This window comes from Brassica napus, chromosome C5, assembly GCF_020379485.1.
Source record: "Brassica napus cultivar Da-Ae chromosome C5, Da-Ae, whole genome shotgun sequence".
Classification (NCBI taxonomy): domain Eukaryota; kingdom Viridiplantae; phylum Streptophyta; class Magnoliopsida; order Brassicales; family Brassicaceae; genus Brassica; species Brassica napus.
In genome coordinates this window covers 18,119,975-18,147,313 of record NC_063448.1, presented here as the reverse complement: position 1 = coordinate 18,147,313, position 27,339 = coordinate 18,119,975, and the positions used below count along the sequence as shown (strand labels likewise).

Genomic DNA, 27,339 nt, shown 5'->3' with positions numbered 1-27,339 from the left:
GATTACCTGACCTGCTTCCACCTTTCTCAATCTGTTTGAGCATTTTGTTGAAGTTCCTAGCCATAAGACTCAGGTTGTCTTCTAACCTTTTAACACCATCTTCTTCTTTAGACTCAGCCAAGAACACTATTTCCTTTGAATCTTTTAATAACTCATCAGCTTCTTCCAGATCATGTACTTTCAGAATCTCAGCTAGTTGATCAAACTTCATATCATCAATGTTCATGGTAATCTGAAGGACTGCCTTGTAAGCTTCAAATCGTCGAGGCAAGCATCTTAAAAACTTCTTAACGAGCTTCTTTTCTTTATACTTCTTACCAAGAACAGTAGCTTCATTAGCAATTGAACTTAACTTAGACACAAAGCCAGCAATGGACTCGTCATCTTCCATTCGTAGGTTCTCAAACCTTGAAGCTAAATGATCAATCCTTGTTCTTCTTACACTTGTGTCACCTTCAAAGTGATTAACCGGCACATCCCATGCCTCCTTTGCTGATTCACAGCCCTGGATAATTTTGAATTGGTCGAGTTCAACAGCTGAGAATATCATAGTAAGTGCTTTAGAGTTGAACTTTGATGCGGCTTTTTCAGATTCTGTCCATCTCTCCTTCGGTTTGGGAGCATATGTTTTATCTTCCATGAGCATAGTAGGTGCCTACCAGCCTATTTCAACAGCAGTCCAAGCGTCTTCATCTATTCCGCAAATGATATGTCTCATATGTGCTTTCCAATGGCCAAAACTCCCTTCATCCAGCATGTAGAGACTCGGTAGGGTGATGAATTCTTTCATGGTTTCAAGACTTCTTCCGCAGGACCTCAACCTGTATGTGAATACGAAATCCAACGAGGTGACCCGCTCTGATACCAAATGAAAAGTCTACAGCAGGTGAAACCAATAAAAACACAAAGGATTCAAGACCAACTGTCTCTTTATTAAGAATCACTTAAACAATCTTTTACAAAGACTTGTCTAATCCAAATTACACAACACCACACACGGCTTGTCACGGACCAATTCTTAATCTACCCTTTGCGTGAACCAACCCCTGTTAATCACGTTTACAAATCACTCACTTCCCGAAACCCCAAAACCCATGTTTGTGTTTCTGTGAGAATATAACGTTGAAAGCTTGACCTAATCCTAAGTCTAAGCTTTCCTATATATTGCCACCAATTCTTTCCAATTGTGCAATATCTCTTTTCCTAAAAATCAGCATCACCAAATCTTCCAATTTGTGATCTGACGATCTTCTAGTTTGTAAATCACGTCCAAACAAGATCAGCCAATGGGAACTCTCCATGTCATCACGTCTTAGTTCCTTCTGTCCACGTCGATGTGTTACACATTATCGTCCATGTGTAACACAACAGCAACACGCCAAACTTCAACATTCTTTGAATATGTCCGAGCCATATTCCAAAGAACCATGTCAATCAACACTCTCTCTGTGTCAATGCACCAGCATGTCAAGCTCCAGATCCCTGAGCTTACACCCTGCAAATGATAATCAATGATGGGTTAAGCTTTATTGGTTTGTAAGGTTGACACAAGACAATGCAAAATAGACCAGGTCTTTATTTTAAAAAAGGTAAAACAAACACTCTTTTAACTTGTAAACGAATCAAAACAAGCCGTGTGGTTGTAATTTCCACTTCGTCGAAGACGGTTCGGTTAATGAGAGTCTGTCCACTGACCAGTTTCATGTGGCCAATAACGTCTACAACATTGGTCGTGGAAATTGAAAAGTTAAAATAACGTCTACAATCATTTTGGAAATGACTTAAAAAGATTAGAAAGTTTACCATAGAGGTCACCTTTCAATCCACGGTTAGCTTGAAAATCTCTTCATGTGAATGGAACCGGTCTTCGTCAATAATGAGGAGGATGTGGTCAAGGAAGGTGAGAACATAGTTGTGTAAGAAAGAAAACTTTGATCAGCTACCGATAAATTTCTTTGCTTTGGAACCGGGGTGGGCATTCGGTACTCATTCGGCTTCGGTTTTGATCTATTCGGGTTTCAAATTTTCGGGGTAAAATATTTAAGCCGCATTCGGGTATTTCTAAATTTTGGTTCGGGTTCGATTCGGATCTTTGCGGGTTCGGTTAGGGTTCGGATAACCCATTTAAATGATTTCTAAAATTTAAAAATTCATTATATACTTTAAATTTCTCAAAATCTATAAATAGAATAATATATTGCATATAAATTTGAATAACACATATCAAAATACCTAAACTTAACATATAAATTGGTTTGGTTTAAATATTTTGATAGAGAATCAATAAATATTTCAAGTATTTTGGGTTTTGAGTAAATTTTAGCTATTTTAAACATTTACTTTTGACTATTTGTATATATTTTCAAGTATTTTAGACAACTTAAAAATATCTTATATATTTTAGATAGTTTTTAATATACATTAAATCTAAAAATAATTAATATATTTAGGTATGTAAATCTATTTCGGATACCCGAATTTTAAACCCGTTCGGATATATCTAAAAATATATTTTGCTATTACTTTTATGGATCGGAATCGGTTCAGTTCTTCAGATTCAGTTTTTTTGTCCAGCCCTAAAACTGTAAAAACTGTACATTGTTTCTCATTTGAGGTGAGGCAAGAATAGTGGAACTATCTCTTATCTATATGGGAAGATTACTAAAATAACATCAAATCATGTTATTATTACTAGAATAACATATAATTTTTTTTTAATTACTAGATTATTGTTGTTGCCGAAAATGCCATTATTTCCCTTGTTAATAAAAAAAAACTATTTACACAAATGCCATTAATTTTTTTTACCACATCACAAAAAAATAAAATTATTTTCTAAATATATAAATAAGTATGCTATTAAAAATCTGCGATACTTGACGACAGATTTATTAGTATCTAACAGATTTATTTGTTTACGCATACTTATTATGGCAAACTTAAAATCGTTACAGACTTTCAGCAATAAATATACCACACGTAATAGTAGATTTAATTACGTTAGGAGGTTTATTTTTAATTGACAGACTTTTATGGCAGGTTTTTATTCTTATGATGGCAGGTTTATAATATGTGGTAGACTTTCATAATAACATTTCGTAGACTTTTTATAATTTGGCAGATTTTCCTATTCATGAGATGGCAGACTTATATTTTCTTTGTTCATAAACAATAAACTTTCTGAATAAGTATGTTTCATTGCAGACTTATTAATTACAAAACTAACTTTTATGCAATAGCAAACTTTAATATAAGTTATGGCAAAATTTCCGTGAGTTATATGTTGTAGCAAACTTATTCGCGTCAAAATCGGTTAACTAATTAGAATTAACAAAACCCGGTTACTAAAGGGACCAAAAATTTGAACAATAACCACAACTAGTTACTAAAACTTAGTTTAGCCGTGAAACTTCTTCTCCAAACCTCGATTTTAAATTTTTCTCAACTGGCTATTTTAGGTTAATCCCAAAAAAATCCGATGGAGCAAGTTATAGTTGTTTTTGGCCAGTGGTTATTCAAATACCTTAGTTTGGGACACACTCGCTATGTAGTAGAGTCTAGTTACAGATTTAAATATTTTTTTATTGCATTCGGTGCAAGCATCAAGAATTTTTCATTCATGAGGATAAAGTTCACATACTTATCAAAAACAAAAATTGTTGTTATTATTGTATAACCGACCACAACTATTGCTTATATGTTAAGTCAGAAGGTTCAGTTTCATGAAAAGTTCCTGATGGTTCCTGAGTTCAACGGGAAGCTGTAATCAAACAAAACAAGAAGAAAAGTTCTGCTGTTTATAACTATATGCCTTGAACTTTGTTTTTGTTCTTTGTGTTCTGTCAATGTTTTCAATCTTGGTATGTAATAATAAACAGCTTATGTTTCTTATAAGTACACAAACAATATATCACTCTGCACATTTGACGTAAGAGAGGTTCTGTTGGCTCAAAGCTCTGACTATATCATATTTTCAGTCGCTCAATCACGGAACAGAACTCAGATATCAAACCGGAGAGAGGACCTTCTGGTTTCTCATTTTAACAACCACAGCTTCTTGCTCATCGTTCTCACTCTTCTTTCTCTCTAGAGCTACGTTTCGGGTTTTTGGTCTTTCTTCTTTCTGATATCACCATGCCTGTTGAATAAATCCCTGGAGTAGCGGCCTCCTAAAGTTATCTGCAATACATCCAACAGAAAAAGAGTTGGAGATTAGAAGGCCTAGAATGGTAAAGTAGTTCACCAGCATGTACCAGCAGCCTGCTAATGATTCTATTACCTTGTGTGGCATCATTCCAAGAAGCTCCATCATCAAAGCCAAATTGTCCTGTTAGATACAAACAAAATTTTGGACATAAATGTCACCAGTAACAACAGGCTATAGCTACATAAATGATAGAATCAGGAAGCCAAACCACATTACCTCATCTTTGTCATAATTGCCTTCACTGTGAGGATCAAAAAGCACTTGAGGTCAAAGATTACTTCTGGACACTTATACTGTCTCGTTTGAATGCCGCTTGTGAACAAATTTACACTTGAGGTCAGCAGATGCCCTTCTACTCAATCGACTCCCTTTCGTACCTCCCTGCTTCACTTTCTCACCGCCATCAAACCCATTAACGGCAGAGGAAGAAGGACACTCTTCTTCAACACTTAGTTTTCCATTAACAGCTGATGACACTCTATAAAATTTGTCAGATTCAAAGGAACCCATAATTTCAGAAAGGGGATTTAGGCTTCGTCGGATTTCTGGGATTTAAATTCTCTTCATTTGTCAATCAAAGCTTTTGGTGGTCGAGAAGGGTTAGAAAAATCGATTCTCGGTGAAATTGAGTCTAAACGCAAGAGATCCGAGATTAGAGGAATTGAGGGATTTAGGGTTCATGAGTCGGGGAAGGAGCTTTCAAAAAGGGGATTTTTTTTTCATCTTTGTGTAAAAATATTTTTTAATAGTTATGTTTTCTAATGTATTTTTAATTTAAATTTAATTCCTCGATGGGGTATTTTGGACTTTATATTATGTTTTCTTTCCTTCTTGGTTTTTGTATGTTATTCTAGTCATTACACAAGAAATGTGTGTTATTATAGGTAATTTCTCTATATATTATAGGAGAAATATTTTTAAAAAATAACCTTACTTTTGTAAAATATTAACAAATTTGCAATTATGTTTATGCTTCAACTCAACAATCATTCTCACATTCTCAATTTAAATACCTTTCATACATTAGATTAATAACAAAGAATGCTATTGGACTTCTCTAATACAATTATAGCATATAGTTTGTCTGATCGAATAAAAAAAAATGACGACACAAATTATTGGAGCATCTTTAATAATTGATGATTTTCTTCTAAGTTTCCCTGTGTGTTTGTTGGTCAACAGCAGGTAAACTTGATTGTAGATTTCTTTCATAGTTCTTCTATAGATCTTTAGCAAATACATATATATAAAAAGGTTTGCTCATCGAAATTACACAAATACGACATAAACAGCTTTCTCACCAAAAACGTTATGTGCATATTGACAAAACGACACATTTTATTGGTTGAATTAAATCTTATCCACAGCAGACAAAATATTACAAACTGTATGTACAGAAGTTCATATATTGATATTGAAAAAAGTAAGTTCCCTCTGTGTATATCTACGATATTTTGTTAAATTGGTTCACAATTTGCATATTTATAATATTTGTTTAGTTCACAATTTGCATATATATAATTGGTTCACAATCTGACATAAATTCAAATCCACACTAATATATTATTTTCACGTATGCATATTCGAAGAATCCTAATAGGAAGATCACTTTAGCTGAGTGTTGGATATGATTCAAAAAAGCAAATGCCATTTCTGGAACTGGGATGGATTGAAAGGATCGTCAAGAGATACAGAATGACTCTTGATATACCCACGATCTAAGGGTAACTACCTAAGAAAAAATGTAGTGGCGTTGGCTAACCACCAAACAACACACAAAGATGAAATGACTGACCACCAAATCAACAAGCCGGTTCACACCAATGAACTAGCTAAAGAACTCTCTCTCTCTCTCTCACTCAGAGAAGAAACGAAAATAAATTCAAAAACATAGACTGATCTTATTCATAGAATGAGACTACATATTTATAGTACTTGTGGTCAAAGACTAATAAAGGAATTGTGGAGAAAACAATACATAGAAAATGAAAACATTGACTAGAAAATGATAAATGAGTCAAAGATGCGGAATCTGATGAAGACCAGTCAAGATGACCGTTCGGATACTGTCCATGTTCATCCAAACTGGCTGTGTCCAATACGGTAAGGAGAAGGACGCACGCGGGACTGTCCGGATGGTCCGCCGAGTGAGAATGCATGTCCGTTTTTGGGCTCTTCACGACCCAACTTAAGTCTGGCTCGACTATTGTCCTTAGAATGTCGAGATGGTTGGGAAAGATGAGCTCTGGTACGGTCAGTTCGATCGTCTGATCGTGGTTCCAGCCGAAACTCCATTCCGGACGAACGCGGGTCGATCCGGCACACGACTCGGTTAATCTGATTGGTACGGTCGGATGGGCGAACCTCAATTGAATTATTCAGGACGTCCTGAACTCAATACTAATCTGGTTCCATGTACTGATCCATGGGCTGGGGCACATCATTCCCTCCCTCTTCAAAAAGATTTGTCCTCAAATCTGTAACATTAAAAGGAAACGGATTATAAGCAAAAGAATCATAATCATAACATTGCTCACCTTGAGTTTGGTTCGGCCTTTGAATGGAAGAAGGTCCTTCTTGGTTTGCTTGATGACCGCGGTTTTGTTCTTTATCTGTCCCATCATACATTGACACAAAGCTTCCAAGACCAAGGTCATATGCGCCAATATCAAAAGCATTCAAAGGACCAAAAAATTCATTCTTGTTCAAAACCTTTTTAAAATTCTTTTCAAACTGAAAAATCAATTCAGAACTACCTGCCATCGGCTTATGTGCATAGTCATCGAAAATTGGCAATAAACCTTCCTTTTCTGGCTCGGTTTCAACGTTCTCATTCTCCAAAGTCACCAACGGTTTCTGGTTTTGGCACTTGTTAGCATAATGACCGATCCTATGGCATTTGAAATACCAGGTAGAAGAGCTTTGCTTGTGGTTTTCACAGCTTTGCTTTTATTAAAAGACAACACATTAGTTTTCAAATTGGAATTTGAAAGAGAAGAGAAATTACATTGATGTTTTGGTGCAGAAGAAGTGTTGGTGTTTCCCTTCTTTTTGAGTTGCTGAATATCAAAAATTGTCTTATGCAACATCTTCTCCAAACTGGCATAAGTCGGAAGCTCGTTTCGATCAAGCATATCACAGTTGCTTCTCTTGGCTTTGGTGAAGGGACAATCACCATTTATGACCCTCTTCTCGTCATCATTTAACATGTTTTGTCTCTTCCTTTGGTTTCTTTGTTTCTTCACAAAATCAAACCCATTAGAAGTAAACTGTTTCTTATCTCCAAAAATCAATTGCTCTTTTTCAAACACGGTTTTAAAAGGATAAAAAACTTCTTGTTGTGGTTTTGAAGCCTGATTTGATTTCTTATTAAGTCTAAACATCCTGAAAAACACTTAACCAAAGAGTAGTTAGCAAATAAAAATCCTCACACTCTCAAAGTGTTTAGCTCACGATTTTTAGGTGATCATTCAGAGTTCTTGTCACTGGTTCAAAGGATGATAGGCAGTCAAAATTCAGCAATCAAAACCCCAAACAACTTTTAAGCGTAAAGAGAGAAAGAAAGATGAAAAGATTTTTATGTGGATCCGCCTTAACTGTCCTAAGGCTGGGTTTCTCTTCAGCCAGCAGGGTTTCTCTTCCACCACTCCCCCTGGATTTCTCTTCAGAAGTGATTCAAGCCAAAAACGTTTACTCTTTTTTTTTGTTTGTTTTAAAGGCGATCACAAGGGAATAAAGGTACAGCCCGGATCCAACAAAAAAATAATAAAAGAAATTTGTGGAGAGATGAGAAGATGAAAAGATGAAATGAAAACAAACCAGCCAAAGTGGCTCTGATACCACTTGAAGAACCCTAAGATAGGAGGATTATTTTATCTGGGTGTTGGATATGATCGGAGAAGGAAAATGACACTTCTGGAACTGAGATGGATTGAAAGGTTCGTCAAAAGATGCGGAATGGCTAACCACCAAACAACACACAAAGATGTAATGGATGACCACCAAATCAACGAGCCGGTTTAATAATATAACATATAAATAAATAAAACCATTATTTTTATTTCTTTACCAATAAAAATTATTTTAAATAAACAAGAGCGATTATTTTTATTTATGTGATTACTCCAATTTAATAATACACATAATAGTTACTCGATTCTCAATTATTTAATATATTTGTCATTTCATAATACGTAATTAATACATGATAAGTCATAATATTTAAAAGTAATTTATATATATAATATTCATTCCGTGTTTTCATTCCGCGCAAGGCGCGGATCTTCGCCTAATTTGACGATATAAACCAATCAATGATTAGAAAAATGATTTTAGACTCCGATTGAAAAAAAATGGAGAAATACAAAGTAACATGACACTTGCTGGTTGAGACAGGAACTTTCAGGTGGATCTACCAGAGTTAATGGCCATGACTTTATCTTCTTCTGGGGAGGAAACCGATTTTGAACTTCTTATTTTTCAACGAAGGGTTTAAATAGGAGAAGAACAGAAGGAGGTGGAACGAAAACATAGAGAAAGAAATAAATAACACCATTTTTTTTTTTGGAATGAATGTTAAATTTTATTCATCAAAAAAACTTTCTACAACAAGTGAGACTTTATATGGAAAGAAGACTACTCCTATTTCTTTACACTTTCTGTACTAGGGAACAAAACTTCTAACCCAAGAAACTGTATTTACATCCTGGTACCAAACCAGTATTGCAAACTACCTTCAAATCCTCCAATACCTTCGGATAGCTTTATTGATGTGTTTTGTCAACACATTAGCAGGCATAGGCTGTTCTCCATGACGTCTCCTATTACGCTCACTCCACAACATGTAAACGGTTGCTTGGAGAGTATATCTGAAACAAAATCGCTTATTTTTCTCCATGGTCTGAGTGGCTAGTAGTCGAACCAACTCCTCCCATTTGCCTGAATAAGAGCTATGCAAAATCCCTTTCATGAGTGATTCCCAAATCTGTGATGAGAATGAACACTCGAAGAAGAGATGATTGTGCGTTTCAGAAGCTCTTTTGCATAGAACACAAGCGGTGTCTATCCCTTGACTCCAAAAAGCAACCGGTCCATTGTAGCTAATCTGTCTCGAATGGCAAGCCAGCCCATAAAAGCAAATTTCGGTGTAGCTTGAGAAAACCATATGCTTCTACCCCAATCACACGGAACAGCACTAACTCTTGTCATCTTCCAAGTCTCTTGAGTTGAAAACTTCGGTTTGTACCCTGAGTTCCATCTCCACAAGTCAACATCATTCATGCCCTCTCCCTCAGCACTTTGCTTTGCTTTGATGTGACTCAGCTCCATTTCAATCTCATTTAGTATCTCTCCTCTGTGCCTAGTCCTTCTCCGCTTTTTTTGCATAGCTTCCACTACGGTCTCCTAATGCCCATTTCAATTACTCCTCTTTCTCCAAGAAACTCTGACATAACCCCCAAATTTGACCATCTATCGTACCAGAAGGAGGTGTGGTGACCATTCCCAACAGCTTTCATGTGAAAAGTCTTTGCCACTTCTCGAAGTTTTAACATTTTTTTTCCAAATCCAAGATCCCGCTTGTGATTTCACATTGACTTCCCAGAAACTCTTCTTTCTAAGGAGGTTAGATCTGATCCATTTGCTCCAAACTGAGTCCTCTGCGACCAATCTCCAAATTAGTTTCAGCCCCTGAACCTTATTCACTTCCTTCAACGCTTTGATGCCTAGACCTCCTTCATTTATTTTCTTACAGATATCATGCCAGGACACCTTTGCACCTATAGACTTGAGGTCCGGTCCCGTCCAAAGAAAAGCTGAGCAGAGTTGTTCTATCTCCTTGATACATTGGCTCGGCAATCTGAAAGCCGCTGCCCAGAAATTTATAATACTCATCAAGACAGCCTTTATTAGTTGCAATCTTCCAGCATAAGAGAGGAAACGACTGGTCCAAGAACTAATGCGAGCTCTGATCCTTTCTAGAAGCGGTAAAAAGTCTTGTCTTCTCATAGCTTGAGTCATCAGAGGCAAACCCAAATAATGCACTGGGAGATCTTCCACATCGAAAGGGAAATTCCTGAGGATCCTACCCTGCTCCTCTTCAGATATACCAGCCATATAGATGGTTGATTTCTCTAAACTTATGGAGAGCCCCGACCAAACTGCAAAATCCTCAAAACAGCCAGAGCACCTTCAATTGACTCTTTTGAACCCTCCACAAAAACCATCAAGTCATCAGCAAAACAAAGATGCGTGAGAGCCAAGGATTGACACCGGGGATGCAATCTGAATCTCTTCTCCCTCGTAGATTGATCTATTTTATACGATAGAACGTTCTTACATATCACAAAGAGATACGGCGAAAGGTAACACCCCTGTCTCAGACCTCTAGTACTCTGGAAATAGCCAGCTAATTCTCCATTAACTTGTACTGAATAAGAGGGTGTGGTGATACATAACCTGATCCAGTGTATGAATCTCTCCGGGAATCCCATAGCAAGTAGACAATTCAGCAGAAACGACCACTCCACTGAATCAAACGCCTTTGAAATATCAATTTTCATTGCACAGCGTGGAGAGATCGAATCTTTGTGATAGTCCTTCACGACCTCTGATGCCAGCAAAACGTTTTCCATTAGCAGTCTACCTTTCACAAATGCAGATTGGTTTTCAGCAATAATCCTTGGTAGAATGACCTTCAGTCTGTTGGCTATGATTTTTGACACCACTTTGTAAAGGACATTGCAACACGCAATGGGCCTGTAGTCCATCATTTCTTGTGCAACAGCCTTCTTGGGAATGAGAGCAAGAATGGTCGAGTTAATACCTTTCGGGAGAAAGCCCAGTTGAAACACTGACTGAACAGCAATGGTGAAGTCCTGCACAATTACTGACCAAGAAGCTTTAAAGAATTCACAGGGGAACCCGTCTGGGCCCGGGGATTTATTTGATGGCATGGAGAACAGCACTTATCTGATCTCTTCCACTGTGACTTCCGCTTGCAACTGACTACAATCTCCAGTGGTGCATTCAAAATCCAGAAGATCCCTCAGTTCCTCTACTGAAACGCCTATAAAGTTTGTTGGGACCAGGTTGAGGACCTTTGAGAAGAAGCTCTCTGCCTCTGTCTTGATCGCCATATGTGAGGTAGCAGTGCTTCCATCCCGACATCTGATCTCTCTCATGGTGTTCTGCGCTTGTCTAGTTCTGATCGAGTTGTGGAAAGTCTTATTATTTTGGTCGCCCACATCCAACCAGTGTAGCTTTGATCTCTGTTTCAGAAAATTTTCCTCCAATTCTGCTACATGTAGCCACTTATCGTAAGCTACAACTTTCTCCTGGATTGCACTCATGGTGGGATTAGCTACTGTGTTCCTCTGCTTTTCACAAAGAATGTTGTGAGCCTCCTTTTCTCTAACAGTTAAGTTTTCTAACTTCTCTCTTCCTATCTCTTGTATCAACGGCTTCAGATTCTTTAGTTTCTTCGAGAAGCGGTACATGGCAGAGGTAGAAAGAAACAATTTCTCAGTAGACTCCCAGTACTCCTTTACCATGGGCAAAAAGTTTGGGAGCTTTCCTATGGCATTGACATATTTGAAAGGCCGTCTGATCTTCTCTGAGTCTGGCAATAGTTGAATCTTACACCGCATATGATCATAGCAACCCCCCGGATCAAACTTGGAGTATGCATTGTTGAATCTATGCAAAGCCACGTCATTCATTAGCACCCTGTCCAGCAGTACCATCTTTTGAAAATCTCCCATACCCGATGGCCATCTCACCAAACTGTCTACTCCCGAGTGTTCTCTACCATCGAGAATCTCGTTAAAATCCCTCATAATTATCCAAGCTTTGCCTTGAAAATATGGAGAATCATGATGGTTACATAGATCCTCCCACAACCCTTTCCTTTCATCTGCCTGGTTACTTGCATAAACAAACGAACATATAAAATCTTCTTCATTCTGCAGCGCCACCGAACAAGTGATAAGCTGGTCAGACTTGTAGACCGGAGTCATGCGAACCGTGTCTCTCCAAAGTAACCAAATTCTACCTCCTCCACTATGCTCGTAATTGGTCATGGATGACCAATCTCTAAACACAGTGCTCAGAATCCTTTCTGCTTTCCTTTCTTTCATTCTTGTTTCCAATATACACTCAAATCTCATCTCTTTATTATTTAACCAATCTTTAACCACGGACTGCTTCAAAGTTTTATTAAATCCGCGGATGTTCCAGAAGAAAGTCGACATATTAATGATGGCGGCAAGAGGACCTAGTGCTCGTAGCCATCTGATTCACATCATGTGAGCTAGCCTTCTTTGCCCTCTGCTCCTTCGTTATGCCCTTGGTCCCTTTGTCCTTTATCTCATTATCCTGTTGTCCAATATTGTTGGTAACAATTTTAACTTCCACAGGCCCCTCCTTACCTTCTTCATTGTTGCCATTTGTGCCCTGAGTCTCAGCCCCAGACTGAAGACCTGTCTCCATAATTTCACCCTCCCCTTCTTCCTCATCTACACTAAGAACCGCATACTTCGAGGCCGAGATATGAAGTTCCTCTACCTGTTTTTTTGTGTGAAGAACTCCCTGGCGATCTTCTCACTTTTGTTGGCGAGACTAAACATCAATTTTTCTCAACAACTTCCTTCTCCCCTGTATCAACTCTCTCATCCTCAGTTTGAGCACCCACTTCCTCTACTCTCACAACATCCTTGGTTGTTTCCACATCCTCGAGAACCTCATCTGCTATAACCACATCGGTGTTCTCCACCTTTGACTGATCATTCTCCGCCCCCTTTGCTTGTATTATGATGCTGTAGATTTTCCTTTGCTCTTATAACCTCCTTCTCTGTGCTTTTCCCTTTCATCACACAAACTGCTTCCGTTTGCCCCCACTTATCAAACATCTTGCATCTTGATGGGAGCCATGGAAAGTGAAAATCCACCACAAACTCCTTGCCATTTTTTGAAAAGTTAATCTCTTTTGGCAAAGCCTTTGAGACGTCAACCTTTGCGAAAACTTTTGCTACCTCCAGATTCGAACACGCTATTGTCTCCGGATACAATTTCACCGGAAAACCCATTGCGCTAGTAATGAAGCTGAGACCTTCCCATGAATACATATGGAGCGGGACTCTATGGAGGTGAACCCACATAGGAATCGCTTCCTCTTCCTGCTTCTCTTCCTCAGACCTTGGCGTCCACTTCGTGACTATCATTGGAACTCCAGCAATGTTCCACATACCTCTCTTCAAGATTTTCTCCCTTGCTTTCGGATTTGAAACCCGAAACCTCATTGTTGTTGTGTTAACCTCATAAACATCGACCTTTGTTGTTGTGTCCCCATACTTCCAAATCTTGTTCAAAACCATATGAACCTTTGCTACATGAGGAGAAATGTCTAAGAACTTCCCGACAACGAAATCCTCCCACAGCGGCGTCGAAGTGTTGAGGACATCATCTGGAATCTCAACGGTATGCAGACCACCCTTGTTTGAAACCTCAACCTCGTACTTCTTCAAAACTTTCCTGTCTACAGACAGCCAATTCGGAACCACTTTCTTCGCTTCCCCTAAAGACTCTGACTTTCCAACCACTGAGCCCTCATCACCGACCTCCTTATCACCCTTATCCCTCGTCGGAGAGACGGGTGAATCCGGCGGCACAGCCGAATCCATCCTCAAAATCTTAACACTCGAAATCGCCTTTAAAATCGCACTTTACCAAAACGGAGCGTTTAATGAATTTATTTAAAATAACACCATTCAGTAGGTTGATTTTCAACGAAGTGCAAGAGACATCATACAAAATTACAACCTTTAAATCCACGAAAGAGGACCCTATCGATTCTGACTTAAAACTAACGGTGGCAAAGCGTAATCCCCCCCCCCCTCCCTCTCCCACTCAAACAATATCCTAAAACTTAACCGTACCAGGTTCGTAAACCACAGTCATCAACTTTTCCTTTTGGCTGAAACAAAACGCAAGGAACAAAATTGTATAAGGAGCAAATTAGTAAAGGAACAGTCCCCTCCCCTGCATAACACATCATCATCATCATATTCATCATCTTCAATTCACATTGCATCAACTCAAACGATGTCCCCAAAACCCTAATTTCACTTTGTCTTCTTTGAACAAATCCTTTGTTTCCCCGTCTGATCACTCGACACCAGGAATGCTTATTTATGCTCGCCAATTGAATTCTCCAGCAGTCTAAACCCTAGTTTCTTCGTCTTCTAGTGTTTCGAAAAGGTCAAAGATGTCTCTTCCGCTACTTGAGAGTGCACGTACGTGACGGATGAGTTTGTTCGCGAAGCGAAGAATGGCAACCACTGTTCCAAGCTGCTTAGCTCCGTACCGATGCTTCGTTTCCTTTACGAGCTCTGTTGGATTTTGGTATACACGCACACAAACACTCTCTTTATATTCTCCAATCTATGCATATGTGTTCGAGTTTGCCGAAGATGCATTGTGTTGGGCTATCAGGTTCGTGGCGAATTGCCGATTCAGAGCTGTAAGGCAGTGTTGGAGAAGGTGAAGTTTCTTGATAATCCATCGAAAGAAGAGTTAGCTTCTTGTTTTTCGGATGTTGTTACTCAGATAGCTCAAGATGTACGTCTTTCCAATACTTTCTTTGAAGATCTTACTGTATTGTTTTCTTTCATTTTGCAGCTTACGATGTTAGGGGATCACCGTTCCCGCTTAACAAAATTGGTCAGTATTTTTACTTTCTAGCGACTGGTTGGTAGTCTTGCTTATAAAGTATAAACGAGAAATACAGCTCTTTGTAATTGCATCTTGAGATAAGACACTACGAAAATCATTTAATAGCCTTCTATGCTGAATAATTAGAGCATGTGTTGTTTTTGCTATCGGTAGTGTCTTAAGGTTCCACTAACAGTTGGGCTCATTTTTGGCGGGTTGCAAGGCGCCTTATGCATACCTTCTCCTTATCATAAAAGATTCTTTACGCCTAAGGGGCTGAAACTTTGACCCTAGTACTAGTACCTTCAGTACTCTATTAGTGCAGTTTCTTCTTCACTTTACATTGTGTGCTTGTTCCAAAGTTCTCAGATCTGCTTATTTGGAGTTATTAGCATACCTGTTGGTTTATTGGTTTTTGATGATAACATACTTTGGTCTCTTCGTTATGTTCTCATTTACCGTCTCCTTAAATTTTTTAATGTTCACAGCTAAATTTAGTTGTTTTCTTTTGTAGGGGCTGAAATTTTTTAATGTTCACAGCTAAATTTAGTACCTTAGTTGTTTTCTTTTGTAGGGGAAATGTCCCTCGAAGGATTTTCCAAGAGTGTTGCGAGGTAAACATTATGTTCCACCCAGCCAATGAATAATCAGGAAGATGCCAATAAATAGAGTAATACGAAGAGAATTTAATACTAATAGTACTTAGAAATGAAATACAGCTTTGAGAAATTTCTTAACCAGGGACCCTCTATTCCCCCTCACAACTTTTACTCAGTTATTAATAACTCCCTCACACTTCACGGACACCTCTCATATAGATATAGGTATTGCATATACACCTCATACAAATAGTTACAAGAAGTTTGGAATCATAGACAGAGACAGAGCTAGGTAATTGTTGTTATTATATCTACTAAGGTTGTTAGTTCTCGATGTTAACTCCAAGGTTGAAGCCACAGTAATCCCTTAGAATGTACGAAGGTCCTCCCAGATCCAGTTGACCAGCTGGTCTCACAAATTGTCCATCTTCTTCTGGCTAATCTCTCCATTTCTTGGTTAGTAAGAAAGTATATTTTCTGAAGGAGCTGATGATTGATCTCTTTATTTTATTTTTGGAGGAGTTCCTATGGGAAGCTGAAATGGTTAAAATAAAAGCCCAAGATCTGAAAGGGAAAGAGGTGAGGGTTTAACACTTCTGTAAACACTGTATTATTGTGACGTACAAATTTGCTATAGGGACAGCGGTAATTTGATATTGATATAATGATATCATCTCACTTAATCGTAAGCACATATGTAATGTGGTCTGATTTATGTGATATTTAGTTTGAATGAGTTACTTTTGCGGAAGATTTATCTGTAAAAGAGTCTTCTTTACCATTGTAAGTTCTACTCATTGCTTATAACTTACATTTCTGGTTGGTTCTACTCAGGTTCGACTAAACACCCGTCTTCTGTACCAGCAGACAAAGTTCAACTTACTCCGTGAAAAAAGCGAGGGATATGCCAAATTGGTTCGTCTTCTTTTATGTGCTCTATTGTTAGATACATCGTCGCTCTTTACTTCCTTTTCTCTGAAATCCACCTTAGGAATGCTTGTCTTTAGTTTTTGAAAGGGATGATCTCTTCAACAATGCTTATTTGGCTTTTGCTTTTCACACGGTTCCAGTTGGAAGGCAAATCTTCTGCTAGTTTAATTATAATATAGCTGAGCAGAGTAACCAACATATATGTCAGCAGAGTTTTTATTTCCTTTTGGAGTTTGATAAACTCAGATTCTACAGTAGAACAACTTATTAACGTATTTCTTTTGTGGAGTGAAGGCTACCCTTTTATGCCGAGGATCTGCAAGTTCTTCGGATAATGCATCACCAGCAACAATGAGAATTATCAAGGTATTGATTCTGCCAGTACATTATGGGGCTGTTCATTTCAGCATCTTTCATCTCCATCTAGATGATTCATTTGCATGATCATCCATTCAGATTTTTGTGACTGTTTGTTTGTCCATCCAGATAGCTCATCTATATGAATCATCTAAATGGATCTTATGTTTGTTTCTTTATTTTCATTTCCATCCAAATGAGTTTAGTAAACAAATTACCAAAATACCCTTGTGTTGAATTAATAATATGTTTTACTACAATAATAACTTCTAAAACCAAAAAAATTTGATAAACATGTATTTGAAAAAAAACTTTAGAGTTTCAAACTAAAAAGAGTATTAATAATAAACCGACTGTAACTTCGGTTTTGGCGGAAAACGAGATTTCTCGGTTTTGGCGCGAAAACGAGATTTTCGGTTTTGGCGAGAAAACGAGATTTTCGGTTTTGGCGAGAAAACACGTTTTGTGATTTTGGTGGGAAAACGCATTTTTGCGGTTTTGGCGGAAAAGCATGTGTCGGGGTTTTGGCTGGAAAACACATTTTTCGGTTTTGGCGGGAAAAACACATTTTTCAGTTTTGACGGGAAAACAAAAATTTTCGGTTTTGGCAGGATAATGACAATTTTCGGTTTTGGCGAGAAAACACGTTTTACGGTTTTGGCAGGAAAACGCGTTTTTGTTGTTTTGGCGTGAAAACGCGGTTTTTGTGGTTTTGGCGTGAAAACAAGTTTTTGTAGTTTTGGCATGAAAACGCATTTTTTCGGGTTTCACGGAAAATATGTTTTGGCGGGAAAATACGTTTTTGCGGTTTTTGCGGGAAAGTGTGTTTTGGCAGGAAAACACGTTTTTGCGGTTTTCGCGGAAAATTCTTTTTGGCGGGAAAACACGTTTTGCAGTTTTCATGAGAAAACACGTTTTGCAGTTTTGTCGGGAAATGCATTTGATGAGAAAACGCATTTTTCGGTTTTAGCGGGAAAACACGTTTTGTGGTTTTGGCGAGAAAACATGTTTTTGTGTTTTGGCGGAAAATTGCATTTTGGGGTTTTGGCTTGAAAACGCGTTTTTGTGATTTTGGCATGAAAACATGTCTTTGCGATTTTTTGCGGGAAAACACGTTTTTGCCATTTTGACGGGAAAACACATTTTTACAATTTTGTCCGGAATTGCGTTTTAAGGGTTTTGGCGTGAAAAATTCGTTTTTAGGTTTTCGCGGGAAAATGCATTTTTGTGGTTTTGTCAGTTTTTGTGTGTGACAAAATGATATTATGTTTAAGTTTGTAATTTGTGAATTACATCAGGGGTATAATAGACATTATACCATATTGAATGAACCATCTCCATTCAAATGGTCCAAATTGATTCAGCTGAATGAACTTTTAAATTAAGCCTAAATTTTCGAAAGTCATTCGGATGATCCATCCGGATGAATTGTATTTTTAGTGCCTAAACAAACAAATCCGGATGAGTTGTACTTTTAGTGCCTAAACGAACAAAACTCTCATCTCCATCCAGATGGTTCATCCGGATGGAGAAACAAACAGGCCTATGTTTTCCTTTTCTGAACTGGTTATTTCTTTGTAATCATTAATTCGGCATTTTGACCTGGATCCAAATTGGGCATTTTGACCTGGATCCAAACCGTGTTTTCGACATTGTAATTTTTTTCTGTCGCTTCTTTCATTTTTTTGTTTTATATCACAGAAGCATCTAGATTAGAGCTGGGAATTTGGGTCATTACCCGCGGGTCCCGCCCCGTTTGACCCGCCGCGGGACGGGTGCGGATCGATCGATTTACAAACTTCAGCATGCGGGTGCGGGTGCGGATTGAGTCGATTTTTAGCGGGGCGGGTGCGGGTCAACCAAATTTGAGTTACGGATACCCGCCGACCCGCAAAATAAAAAAAATATTATTTTTTTTAATTTTTTTTTAAATAAATAAAAATAAAAATAAAAATATGTAAAAAATATATAAATTAATGAAAATTATATAATTTAAATTATAAATGTATAATTTTTATTATAAAAAGTAATTAATTGATAGTAAAAATAATTATTTATTAAATTTAATATTATCTGCGGGCCTCGCGGGTTACCCGCAATCTTAGCTGGGCGGGTGCGGGTTTACGATTTTTCTTTCGCGGGTTATGCGGGTCGGAATTTTGAGTTTAAAAAATAGAATTGATCCGCGGGTCGGCGGGTCATGCAGGGCGGGTTGACCCGCGAACGCGGGTCATGCAGGGCGGGTTGACCCGCGAACCCAGCCATAATCTAGATGTCCTTCCTTATTATGTACTATCTCCCTTTGGTTTTGATGAATAGGTTTTGGATTGCTTTGAAATTGAACGAGATTATGACATGTTACTCAATGTTATTCCTGTCTTTCCCAAGGTTTGAAATGTCTCCTTGTGTTGATATATTCTTCCCCATAACTTAGATACTATTTTCTTGGCTAAAAAAACTCTTTGATATGCAGTCTCATGCTCCGCAAATTCTTGGATTTAAATTTCAATACTATCAGAGACTGGAGTTGAACTGCCCTGTTCCATCTGGGCTCTATAAGCTTTCAGCCTTGCTAGTAAAGGAGGATTTTATAAATCTTGAAAGCATGTGAGTACTTTTTCCTTCAACTGTTGCTTTCTAGACCCGTAGGAGCCACTGGAAAATTCAGTCGACCTTTATGTGTGGCTTCAAGGAACTACAGATGATGTTATTGAAGTTTCCTTTCGAATTAGATTATGGATACTTGTACATATTCTCCTTTTCTAGTCCTTTGTAGCTATGTCCCTTAAGCTTGTTTCTGAGCGTAATGCGAAAGGAATTGGTGGGGGTTTTGATTGCCAAAAAATATTTTGGCTGTTCTAACTTAATAACTTCGAGATTGCTCAGTTTTGGCCCGTCTCGTGTCTGGTTCAAAATGTTGAACAACTTTGGAAACTATTGCTTTGTCTAGTTTTGATCCAGTGTGAGTACAATATACAGTGAACTAAAAATGTTTGTTCCACTGTTTTCAGTTATTTTAGTGTACAGTACTAATAAATCCTTTTGAGATTGTCACATTACCAAAGTTAAATATGATAAAGGGTCAGATTACTGAATTAATCTCATATCATACGATTGCCCTAAGCCTACAAGATCTTTCAAATTTCTTAACAGCACCAGCAATTTCTCTTTACAAAATATACAAGGATCAATACAGTCTAGGGGGCGAAACTTGTGTGATGCTGCAAATTTTTTAATTTTAAAAAAAAATAAACAATCACGATAACAAAAATTAAAACTTAGACTATTTGTTAGAAACTCTTCAGTTCAGGTCTCCAATTATTTTTCAGCACAATGAAATCTCAGGAGAACGAAAGTTAATAGTTTTAACATCATTAGAGTATTCTATCAAATACGTTTTAAATAAAATCTTAAATTTCAGAAACCTATTTTGTAAATAAAAGAAAAGATTTTTTGAAAAAGAGAAGCCTCCACTCAGTTCAGGTCTCCATAAATTCTCCGCATGATAAAATCTAGGAAGAACGAAAGTTATGTTTTGATCATCATCGGAGGCAAACTACTTCTACGCATTTATCAAAACGAATAAAGCTTTATAGAAACACATAAACAGATCTAAAAATTCTAGCGAGAAAACTCGAAGAGAAGCAACGAAGGTGATGGCATTGTGTTAGGGTACGGCCTCATCACTACTGTATATATATGCCACTAGAATGAGGGAGGCATTTGTGAGTAAACCCTAGCTCAATCATTGGGGTCATCTCGGCCTATAATGGGCTTTTTGTTATTAGGCCCATAACTTTCTTGGTTGTGCTATTATTTGTTTTTCTCAAAACTTGTGGACTATGAATTTTTACCCGCCCGTAAGTAGTTGACTTGCAAAACGTAAGAAGAAAGAGAGCAAAGTACATGTGAATAAAAGCAGTTATATAAAACCATATATATCAGCAAACCCAAACATACAAACGAATAATCACACCAAGACTGAAAGTAGAGTACAAACAAATAAGGAATCAGAGTTGCACAAACTCAAGCCAATACAAAGGCTCTCTAAACCTATACACACCCAAACACAAACTACAACTTTCCGAAAAGGAGACTGAATATGTTATCCAAAATGTCAACATTCCGCTCCTCCCTCAGGATCATAAGCATGCTAAGTTATATGGCAATACAAAGTAAAAAACAAGTTAAATAACAAGAGCCCTATAAAGATTCTTTTACTTGCTATCTCACTGGCTACTCTTGGTTAATCCGCTTCGTCCAGCAGCTCTGCACATATCCAAACACCATATTCAGTTTTGAATAATCAAAGTCTATCAAACAATAATAATATAAATGAGCGATATATTAGACCTTGCCGCAAGGATCTGGGCAGTGTTGGATGAGCTCTTGCTATTTGAAAACCTTTTAGCTCTGTTGTCTTGATCTTTCTCCACACGCATAGCAGCAACTTCTTTCTCCATTGCAGATACTTCTCTTCTCATCTTCTTCGCTTCAACCTCCATTGCCTTTGTTAATGTTTCCACCTTCTTCGCCAGCATCTACAAACAAGCCTCAAAATTATCATATACTCACAACTCCCTTTACAAGACTTAACAGTAGAAACAAACACATGTAAAAGAAAAAAACTATACCTCGATGGCATCATCCTTGTCTTTGAGGCTTTGGTCTTTTTCATGAGATGCTTTCCTCAAAGACGCTACTTCTTTCTGCAGCAAATCATACAGAACACCTGGGACACTATCCTCAGTCGCTGCAGGGTTTTCACTTTGTGGCTTCTCCTCCGAAGTTTCTTTCCACCCGTTAGCTGCTAACTCTGGCTCCTTAGTGGCATCATCAGAAGCAGGCTTGTTGAAAGAATAATTCCCAGGTCCGTTTAAGAGTGCCTTGCCCCTGTCCAAAGATCTTGTTCCTCCATCAAATGACTTGGATGTTCCTTTAGCATTCTTCAGCACAGAAGTTGAGTTTATAGACAAGGAATGTCTCATCTGAGAAACTGGAGCTTTCTTTGAAAAAGCACCGTTTGATGGAAACTTTTGTAAGTTGTCAGATCCACCAAGAGACTGCCTGCGAGAGGTGGGTCCGTTACTCATGCTTCTTGCCTCTGGTGTGTTCCTGCTGCTTGATGTTCCTCTAAGTGTCTCCTCAAGCACTTTAAGCCGGAGTTGAAACTTTTCCTGGTAAATTGCACGCACAAACAAATATTTTACTTTTCTTTTCTTGTAACAAGATTAAATGAGAGAAGATGACTAATATGAGATAAGATCCATTACTTTTAACTGAGCTTCGGATTTAGCAGCTCGGTCTGTTATGGCAAGCTTATCTCGAAGCTGCTGCATTTCTCCCTGCAGAGAATTGAGAATCAATAGGTGAGAGAATGTTGACATGATAATTTATTTGCATCCTAAGAATCTAGGAGAGAGGGGATTTAAACCTGTAGGAACCTTCTTTCTTCAAGCCATTGCTTAACAGGCATCACCTTATCATTACCATCTTTCCATTCGTTTGCTACCACCGTGGCAACTCTGTTTGCTGTAACCTTTGCACGTGCAAGCTCTCGGTCTAGAGTTTTCCTCTCTTCCTGAAAAAGACACAGCAAGAACAGAATCTCTTCATCAATAAAGAATTAATGTAGCAACAGACAAGAGACTTTATAGTGTGTATAGTTAGTTACATTCATCTCTTGGAATTTTCGCTGGTAATCCCTGACGGCATTTGCAGCAGCACCACCAGCAAGAACAGCCTCTTCCAGCTCTCGTACTGTCTGAGTGAGCTTCTCAACTTCAGCAACTTTCTGTCTGTGCATCTTGTCTAGAATCTTGTTTTCTTCCTAAAACAGAAAGATCAAATTAATCAGATGACACGTGGCGTTTAGAATAACTACAGAGAAGAAGAAGATAACTACAGAACCTGACAGATCTCTATTTGTTTCATCAACTCCTGATTCTTATTTTGAAGATCATCAACCATGGCTGCTTTTGCCAGGGCACCTTCAATGGTCCTCTCAGCATCAAGCAAAGCAGCTTCCTTTGATTTCGTCAGACGGTCCAAAGCCCTGTTGTCTTCTTGAAGCTTCCCAATCTATTCAGAAACACAAAGCAGTTGAATAGTGACTTCAATATAAAGGTAGAGAGAGAGAGAGAGAGGAAGCAATTAAACTTATGAAAAGGCAAATTTAAAGATACCTCTGAGCGTGCAAGCTTAAGCTCAGCTTCTAGTGGAGCAAGGATGGCTTCAATTGGAGGCATGTCATCATCTTTTTGTGCAGCGTGGACCCTTCTTAAGGTGGCTTCAGCAGCAAACTGAGCAGCCATTGATGCTTTCTTCTCCTCATTGATTTTCTTGATTTCTAGATTCTGCAACACGGTTAATAATATGTCTGTTTAATATAAAGAATGAGAGATGAACATAATCGAGCTTAAGGAAGGATTATAAAGCCAATACTTTGGTTTGGAGGATGGATTCGGTCAACTTGAGCTTCTCATCCAGCTTGGCAAGCTCCTCAGTAAGCTAACACATAAAGAGGAAAAGTCAATCCACGAGATAATGAAAGCTCACTACTTGCAACCAAGAAAGAGAATGTACAAATAACAGGTCCAGTCTTTCTGACAGTTTAAAACATAAAACTCCTCCGTAAGCTAACACATAAGAGGAAAAGTCAATACAAATAACAGGTCCAGTCTTCAAAACTCTGACAGTTTATAGTAGTCAAGAACAAACGCATGATGTAAGAATTGTTCGAAGAACTAAGTGGGCAGTAAGATCCTGAATGCACTTGGGATAAATGCAACTGAACCATTTCATGTTAAAGACTTTGTGGTGAATGAAAGATCTAAACTCAACCATTATTAATTAGTTGAATCCAAAAAAAATCTACCAAAAATAAATCAAGAAAATGACTGAACTTTCTTTAAAGAATTGCTAAATCTCAACAAACAAAAAAATAAGACAAGAAAAACAACAAAACAAATCAGACAAGAACTTCCTTAAAAGAATTGCTACATCTCAAAAAAAAAAAAAAAAGAATCAGACAAGAACATCCTTCGAAGAATTGATAAACAGACAAGAAGAAGAAGAAGAAGAAGAAGAAACCTCTTCAACAGCTTTCTCTCTCTGTCTCTCAGACAACCTAAGCGCTTTGATCTCAGCGTGAGCTTCCCCTAACTCTCGATCTTTATCTGCACATCTCAATACACAAGAAAACTAAATCAACCAAAAAAAATATAAAAAAATAATCAGAATCTATAGATCGAAGCAAAGCATTGTTCATTTCAAACCTCTAACTTCGTTCTCAAGTCGATTAAGCTCCACTTTCACTGGATCCGAGCCATGAAGCTGAGTTATGAACTCATTGTCGGCCGCTGCGTCGAAGCTCGGCCTAATTGGCCTTCTCTTCGCCGAGCTTTTCCCTCCCCCGCTCTCCTTGTACGACGCCGACACAGTCAGTGACGGATACGACGCCGTCGTTGGTTCAGTTGCATTCGCCGATACATCTCCGTCGCCGGAAACATTCGACATCTCCGATCTGATCCAAAATGCTTAGACACCTATACACAGTCTTAAAAAAAAAAGTATCAGCAGCACTGTCGTCAGTGAGTTGAATAATAATAATAATGCAGATTTCGAGAGAGATGGAGAGAGTTCTGCTCCCACACGAGGAGAGAATGATGCTAACCTAGAGGCTAGAGAGAGAGAGAGAGAGTTGAGAGAACTGTTTCGTCTTCTTTCTTTCTAGTGAGAAAGATGAGAATGTGAGATTAGAGATTTAAATGCTGTTACAGTTGTTTCTCTCTCTCTTCTCTCCAATAGATTTGACAAGACAGCGAGAGGATGAGGGAAAGATTAGCATTAATTATTCTCATCATCTTTTTCATAAACACTGAGTTCGAACATGCTTACTTTTCAGATTAATAAAATATGTTTATAAAATTCTATATTAGTATTTAGTACTATGTTTTCTACTGTTGTTGTGGTTAACAATGAATTGTGTTTGCCGGATCTCTTAAAATATTAATTTTTTGTTTAACTTAAAAATAATAATAATAATAATAAAGTTTATACAAAAGTGATTGTATTTTACGGAATTTATAATCAGGATTTTGTTGGATAAAGTTTTAGTTGAATTTATTATGTTGACAACGGTATCCAACTTTTTCTTTTAAATTTATTTTAATGTCATAAGATTTGTCTAGAAGAAGTTTATAAAGTTGCCGGATCCGAACTTGGTATGATCGTATGAACACACACGTAATAAAACTTTTGCTTTGTCTTATTAAACTTTCTTAATTTTCTTCTTCTTTTCTTATGAGATTATTTTACAATTAGATCTTTATATATAGGTAATAGAAGATCCTTATCTTGTCCTATTACATCATGATCTAGGAATCTTATCTTAACTTTATCTTAATCCTAAATCTAATAGATTTTGTTATTCATCTTTCCTTTTTATGAATAACTTGTTTCCTAAGCTTTCTTTGAAGCTTATCCAACATTCTCCCTTCTAAGCTTCAAGCCATTTTCTTGAACTTGAATCAAGTCTCTCATCTCCTTGAACTTGATCTTGGCTAAGGCTTTAGTTAGGATATCTGCTTTCTGCTTCGTCCCGGGCACATGCTCCACGTCTATCAGTCCTTGTTCCACGCACTCCCTTATGAAATGAAACCGCTTATGAATGTGCTTACTTCTTCGGTGAAAGACAGGGTTTTTAGCCAAGGCAATGGCCGATTTGTTATCAACCCTTATCACTGTCTTCTTTTCTTCACTTCCGGTTATCTCACTCATAAGTTCTTGCAGCCAAATTGCTTGTTTCGTAGCTTCTGTAGCTGCCATGTATTCTGCCTCACATGATGACAAGGCTACTACTTCCTGTTTCTGAGAGCACCAGCTGATAGGCGTTTCTCCAATACAAAATATGTACCCTGTTGTGCTCTTTCCATCATCTGGGTCTGTCTTGTGACTACTATCACTGTATCCACTAAGTTTTTGCTTCTTTTCACGCTTATACTCCAAACCATAGCTTAGAGTTCCCTTTAGATACCTTAAGACCTGCTTCAATGCGTTCCCATTTGATTCTCGAGGTGATTGCATATACCTGCTTAGAATTTCAACCGAGAATGTCATGTATGGTCTTGTATGCATCAGATACCTCAAGCATACTATTCTTCTCCGATACTGGGTGGAGTCGATTTATGCTTCTTCCAAGGACTTCGACATTTGTAATCCAAACTCCATCGGAATATGAGTTTGATTACAATTGTCCATGCCCGCTTCTTCTAAGACACGTCTTGCATATGCTTCTTGGCTTATTGTTATACCATTTGGTCCTTGCTTCACTTCTATGCCGAGATAATATGTAAGTAATCCAAGATCAGACATCTCAAATTGCTTAGTCATTGCTTCTTTGAACTCTTTAATAGCAGACGTAGAGCTCCCTGTTACGAACAAATCATCAACATACGTCGCAACAATGAGTACTAGTTTACCTTCTTGCTTACGGTAAACCGAGCACTCCTTTGAACATCTTGAAAGACCGAGGCCTTTAAGTATTTGATCCAGCTTTGTGTTCCAAGCACGGGGCGCTTGTCTCAACCCATATAGAGCTTTGGATAGTTTGAAAATTTTGTGCTCTTCTCCCTTCTTTTCAAACCCTTCCGGTTGAGACACATAGACTTATTCATTTAGTTCACCATGCAAAAATGCTGTTTTCACATCTTGATGGTGAATTTCCCAACCATGAGCAGAAGCTAAACTAATAAGTAGTCTTATCGTCTCAATCCTTGCCACTGGTGCGAAGACTTCTTCATAGTCTATGCCAAGTTCTTGCACATATCCTTTTGCGACAAGTCTTGCTTTAAACTTGATGATAGTACCATCTGCATTCTTCTTTACCTTAAAGATCCATTTAAGACCAATGACCTTGACTCCATGCGGCTTACTTACCAGGGTCCATGTCTTGTTTTTGTTGATTGACTCTATCTCCTCCTTACATGCTTTTATCCAACGATCATATCTCTTTGCTTCTTGATATGTCGAGGGCTCATCGTCGATAGATAGTAGTAACATAGCACCTTCAATCTCGGCAATCAATACATAATCCTTCAAGTACTTAGGTGTATTCACTTGTCGAGATGATCTTCTTGGACCCGTCTCAATGCTTGGTTTTGTTTCCTCTGTTTCCGCATTATCATCTTGATGTTGTTCTTCGTCTTCGGTAACATCTTGTTGAGATTCAACAGTATAAGAACCATTACCATCATCAAGACTTGAACCCCAAGTTATGCTAAAGTTTCCAGATTCTGTCTCTTCTTGCTCATGCTCTTTCTTCCAGTTCCAGCATGCTTCTTCATTGAATATGACATCTCGACTTACAACTGCCCTTTTCGTACTTGGGTTGTATAGACGATAGGCTTTTGAACCAGGTGCAATGCCTAAGTGAACCAAAGTCACCGACCTATCATCTAGTTTCCTTGTATGAACTGAATCCACTTTAGTATGTGCAATGCAACCAAACACACGTATGTGTCCAATACTCGGTTTTCT

General features: G+C 38.0%; 4 protein-coding genes and 2 non-coding genes across 7 annotated transcripts; all 6 read right to left on the bottom strand.

The window, feature by feature from the left end:
• Nucleotides 1-6,678: 6,678 nt before the first annotated feature.
• On the bottom strand, nucleotides 6,679-10,321 carry LOC106363282. Its single transcript, XM_048757285.1, has 6 exons — nucleotides 9,686-10,321; nucleotides 9,407-9,610; nucleotides 8,959-9,311; nucleotides 6,964-7,097; nucleotides 6,745-6,845; nucleotides 6,679-6,684 (listed from the first exon to the last, which is right to left on the bottom strand). Exons 1-6 carry the CDS (start codon nucleotides 10,319-10,321, stop codon nucleotides 6,679-6,681), a joined length of 1,434 nt encoding a protein of 477 aa, XP_048613242.1.
• A 23-nt stretch (nucleotides 10,322-10,344) lies between these two features.
• LOC106363281 lies at nucleotides 10,345-12,342 on the bottom strand. Its single transcript, XM_013803055.2, has 2 exons — nucleotides 11,197-12,342; nucleotides 10,345-11,082 (listed from the first exon to the last, which is right to left on the bottom strand). Exons 1-2 carry the CDS (start codon nucleotides 12,340-12,342, stop codon nucleotides 10,345-10,347), a joined length of 1,884 nt encoding a protein of 627 aa, XP_013658509.2.
• Nucleotides 12,343-20,095: 7,753 nt separating this feature from the next.
• Nucleotides 20,096-20,182, bottom strand: LOC125588184. Its single transcript, XR_007324578.1, has one exon. It is a non-coding gene; the product is annotated as a small nucleolar RNA Z159/U59 (small nucleolar RNA).
• Nucleotides 20,183-20,266: 84 nt separating this feature from the next.
• LOC125588186 lies at nucleotides 20,267-20,353 on the bottom strand. Its single transcript, XR_007324580.1, has one exon. It is a non-coding gene; the product is annotated as a small nucleolar RNA Z159/U59 (small nucleolar RNA).
• A 356-nt stretch (nucleotides 20,354-20,709) lies between these two features.
• On the bottom strand, nucleotides 20,710-24,695 carry LOC106367435 (microtubule-associated protein 70-2). Of its 2 annotated transcripts, none has more exons than XM_013807205.3 (12): nucleotides 24,476-24,695; nucleotides 24,078-24,358; nucleotides 23,893-23,978; nucleotides 23,245-23,310; nucleotides 22,986-23,156; nucleotides 22,711-22,881; nucleotides 22,475-22,630; nucleotides 22,235-22,381; nucleotides 22,074-22,145; nucleotides 21,435-21,977; nucleotides 21,154-21,341; nucleotides 20,710-21,069 (listed from the first exon to the last, which is right to left on the bottom strand). In XM_013807205.3, exons 2-12 carry the CDS (start codon nucleotides 24,316-24,318, stop codon nucleotides 21,030-21,032), a joined length of 1,881 nt encoding a protein of 626 aa, XP_013662659.1. In that variant the 5' UTR covers nucleotides 24,319-24,358; nucleotides 24,476-24,695; the 3' UTR covers nucleotides 20,710-21,029. The 2 variants fall into 2 exon arrangements, with proteins under 2 accessions (XP_013662659.1, XP_013662660.1); XM_013807206.3 differs by having other exon boundaries at nucleotides 24,078-24,347; nucleotides 24,476-24,614.
• Nucleotides 24,696-25,281: 586 nt separating this feature from the next.
• On the bottom strand, nucleotides 25,282-25,920 carry LOC125587128 (secreted RxLR effector protein 161-like). Its single transcript, XM_048757284.1, has one exon. It carries the CDS (start codon nucleotides 25,918-25,920, stop codon nucleotides 25,282-25,284), a length of 639 nt encoding a protein of 212 aa, XP_048613241.1.
• Nucleotides 25,921-27,339: the final 1,419 nt, after the last annotated feature.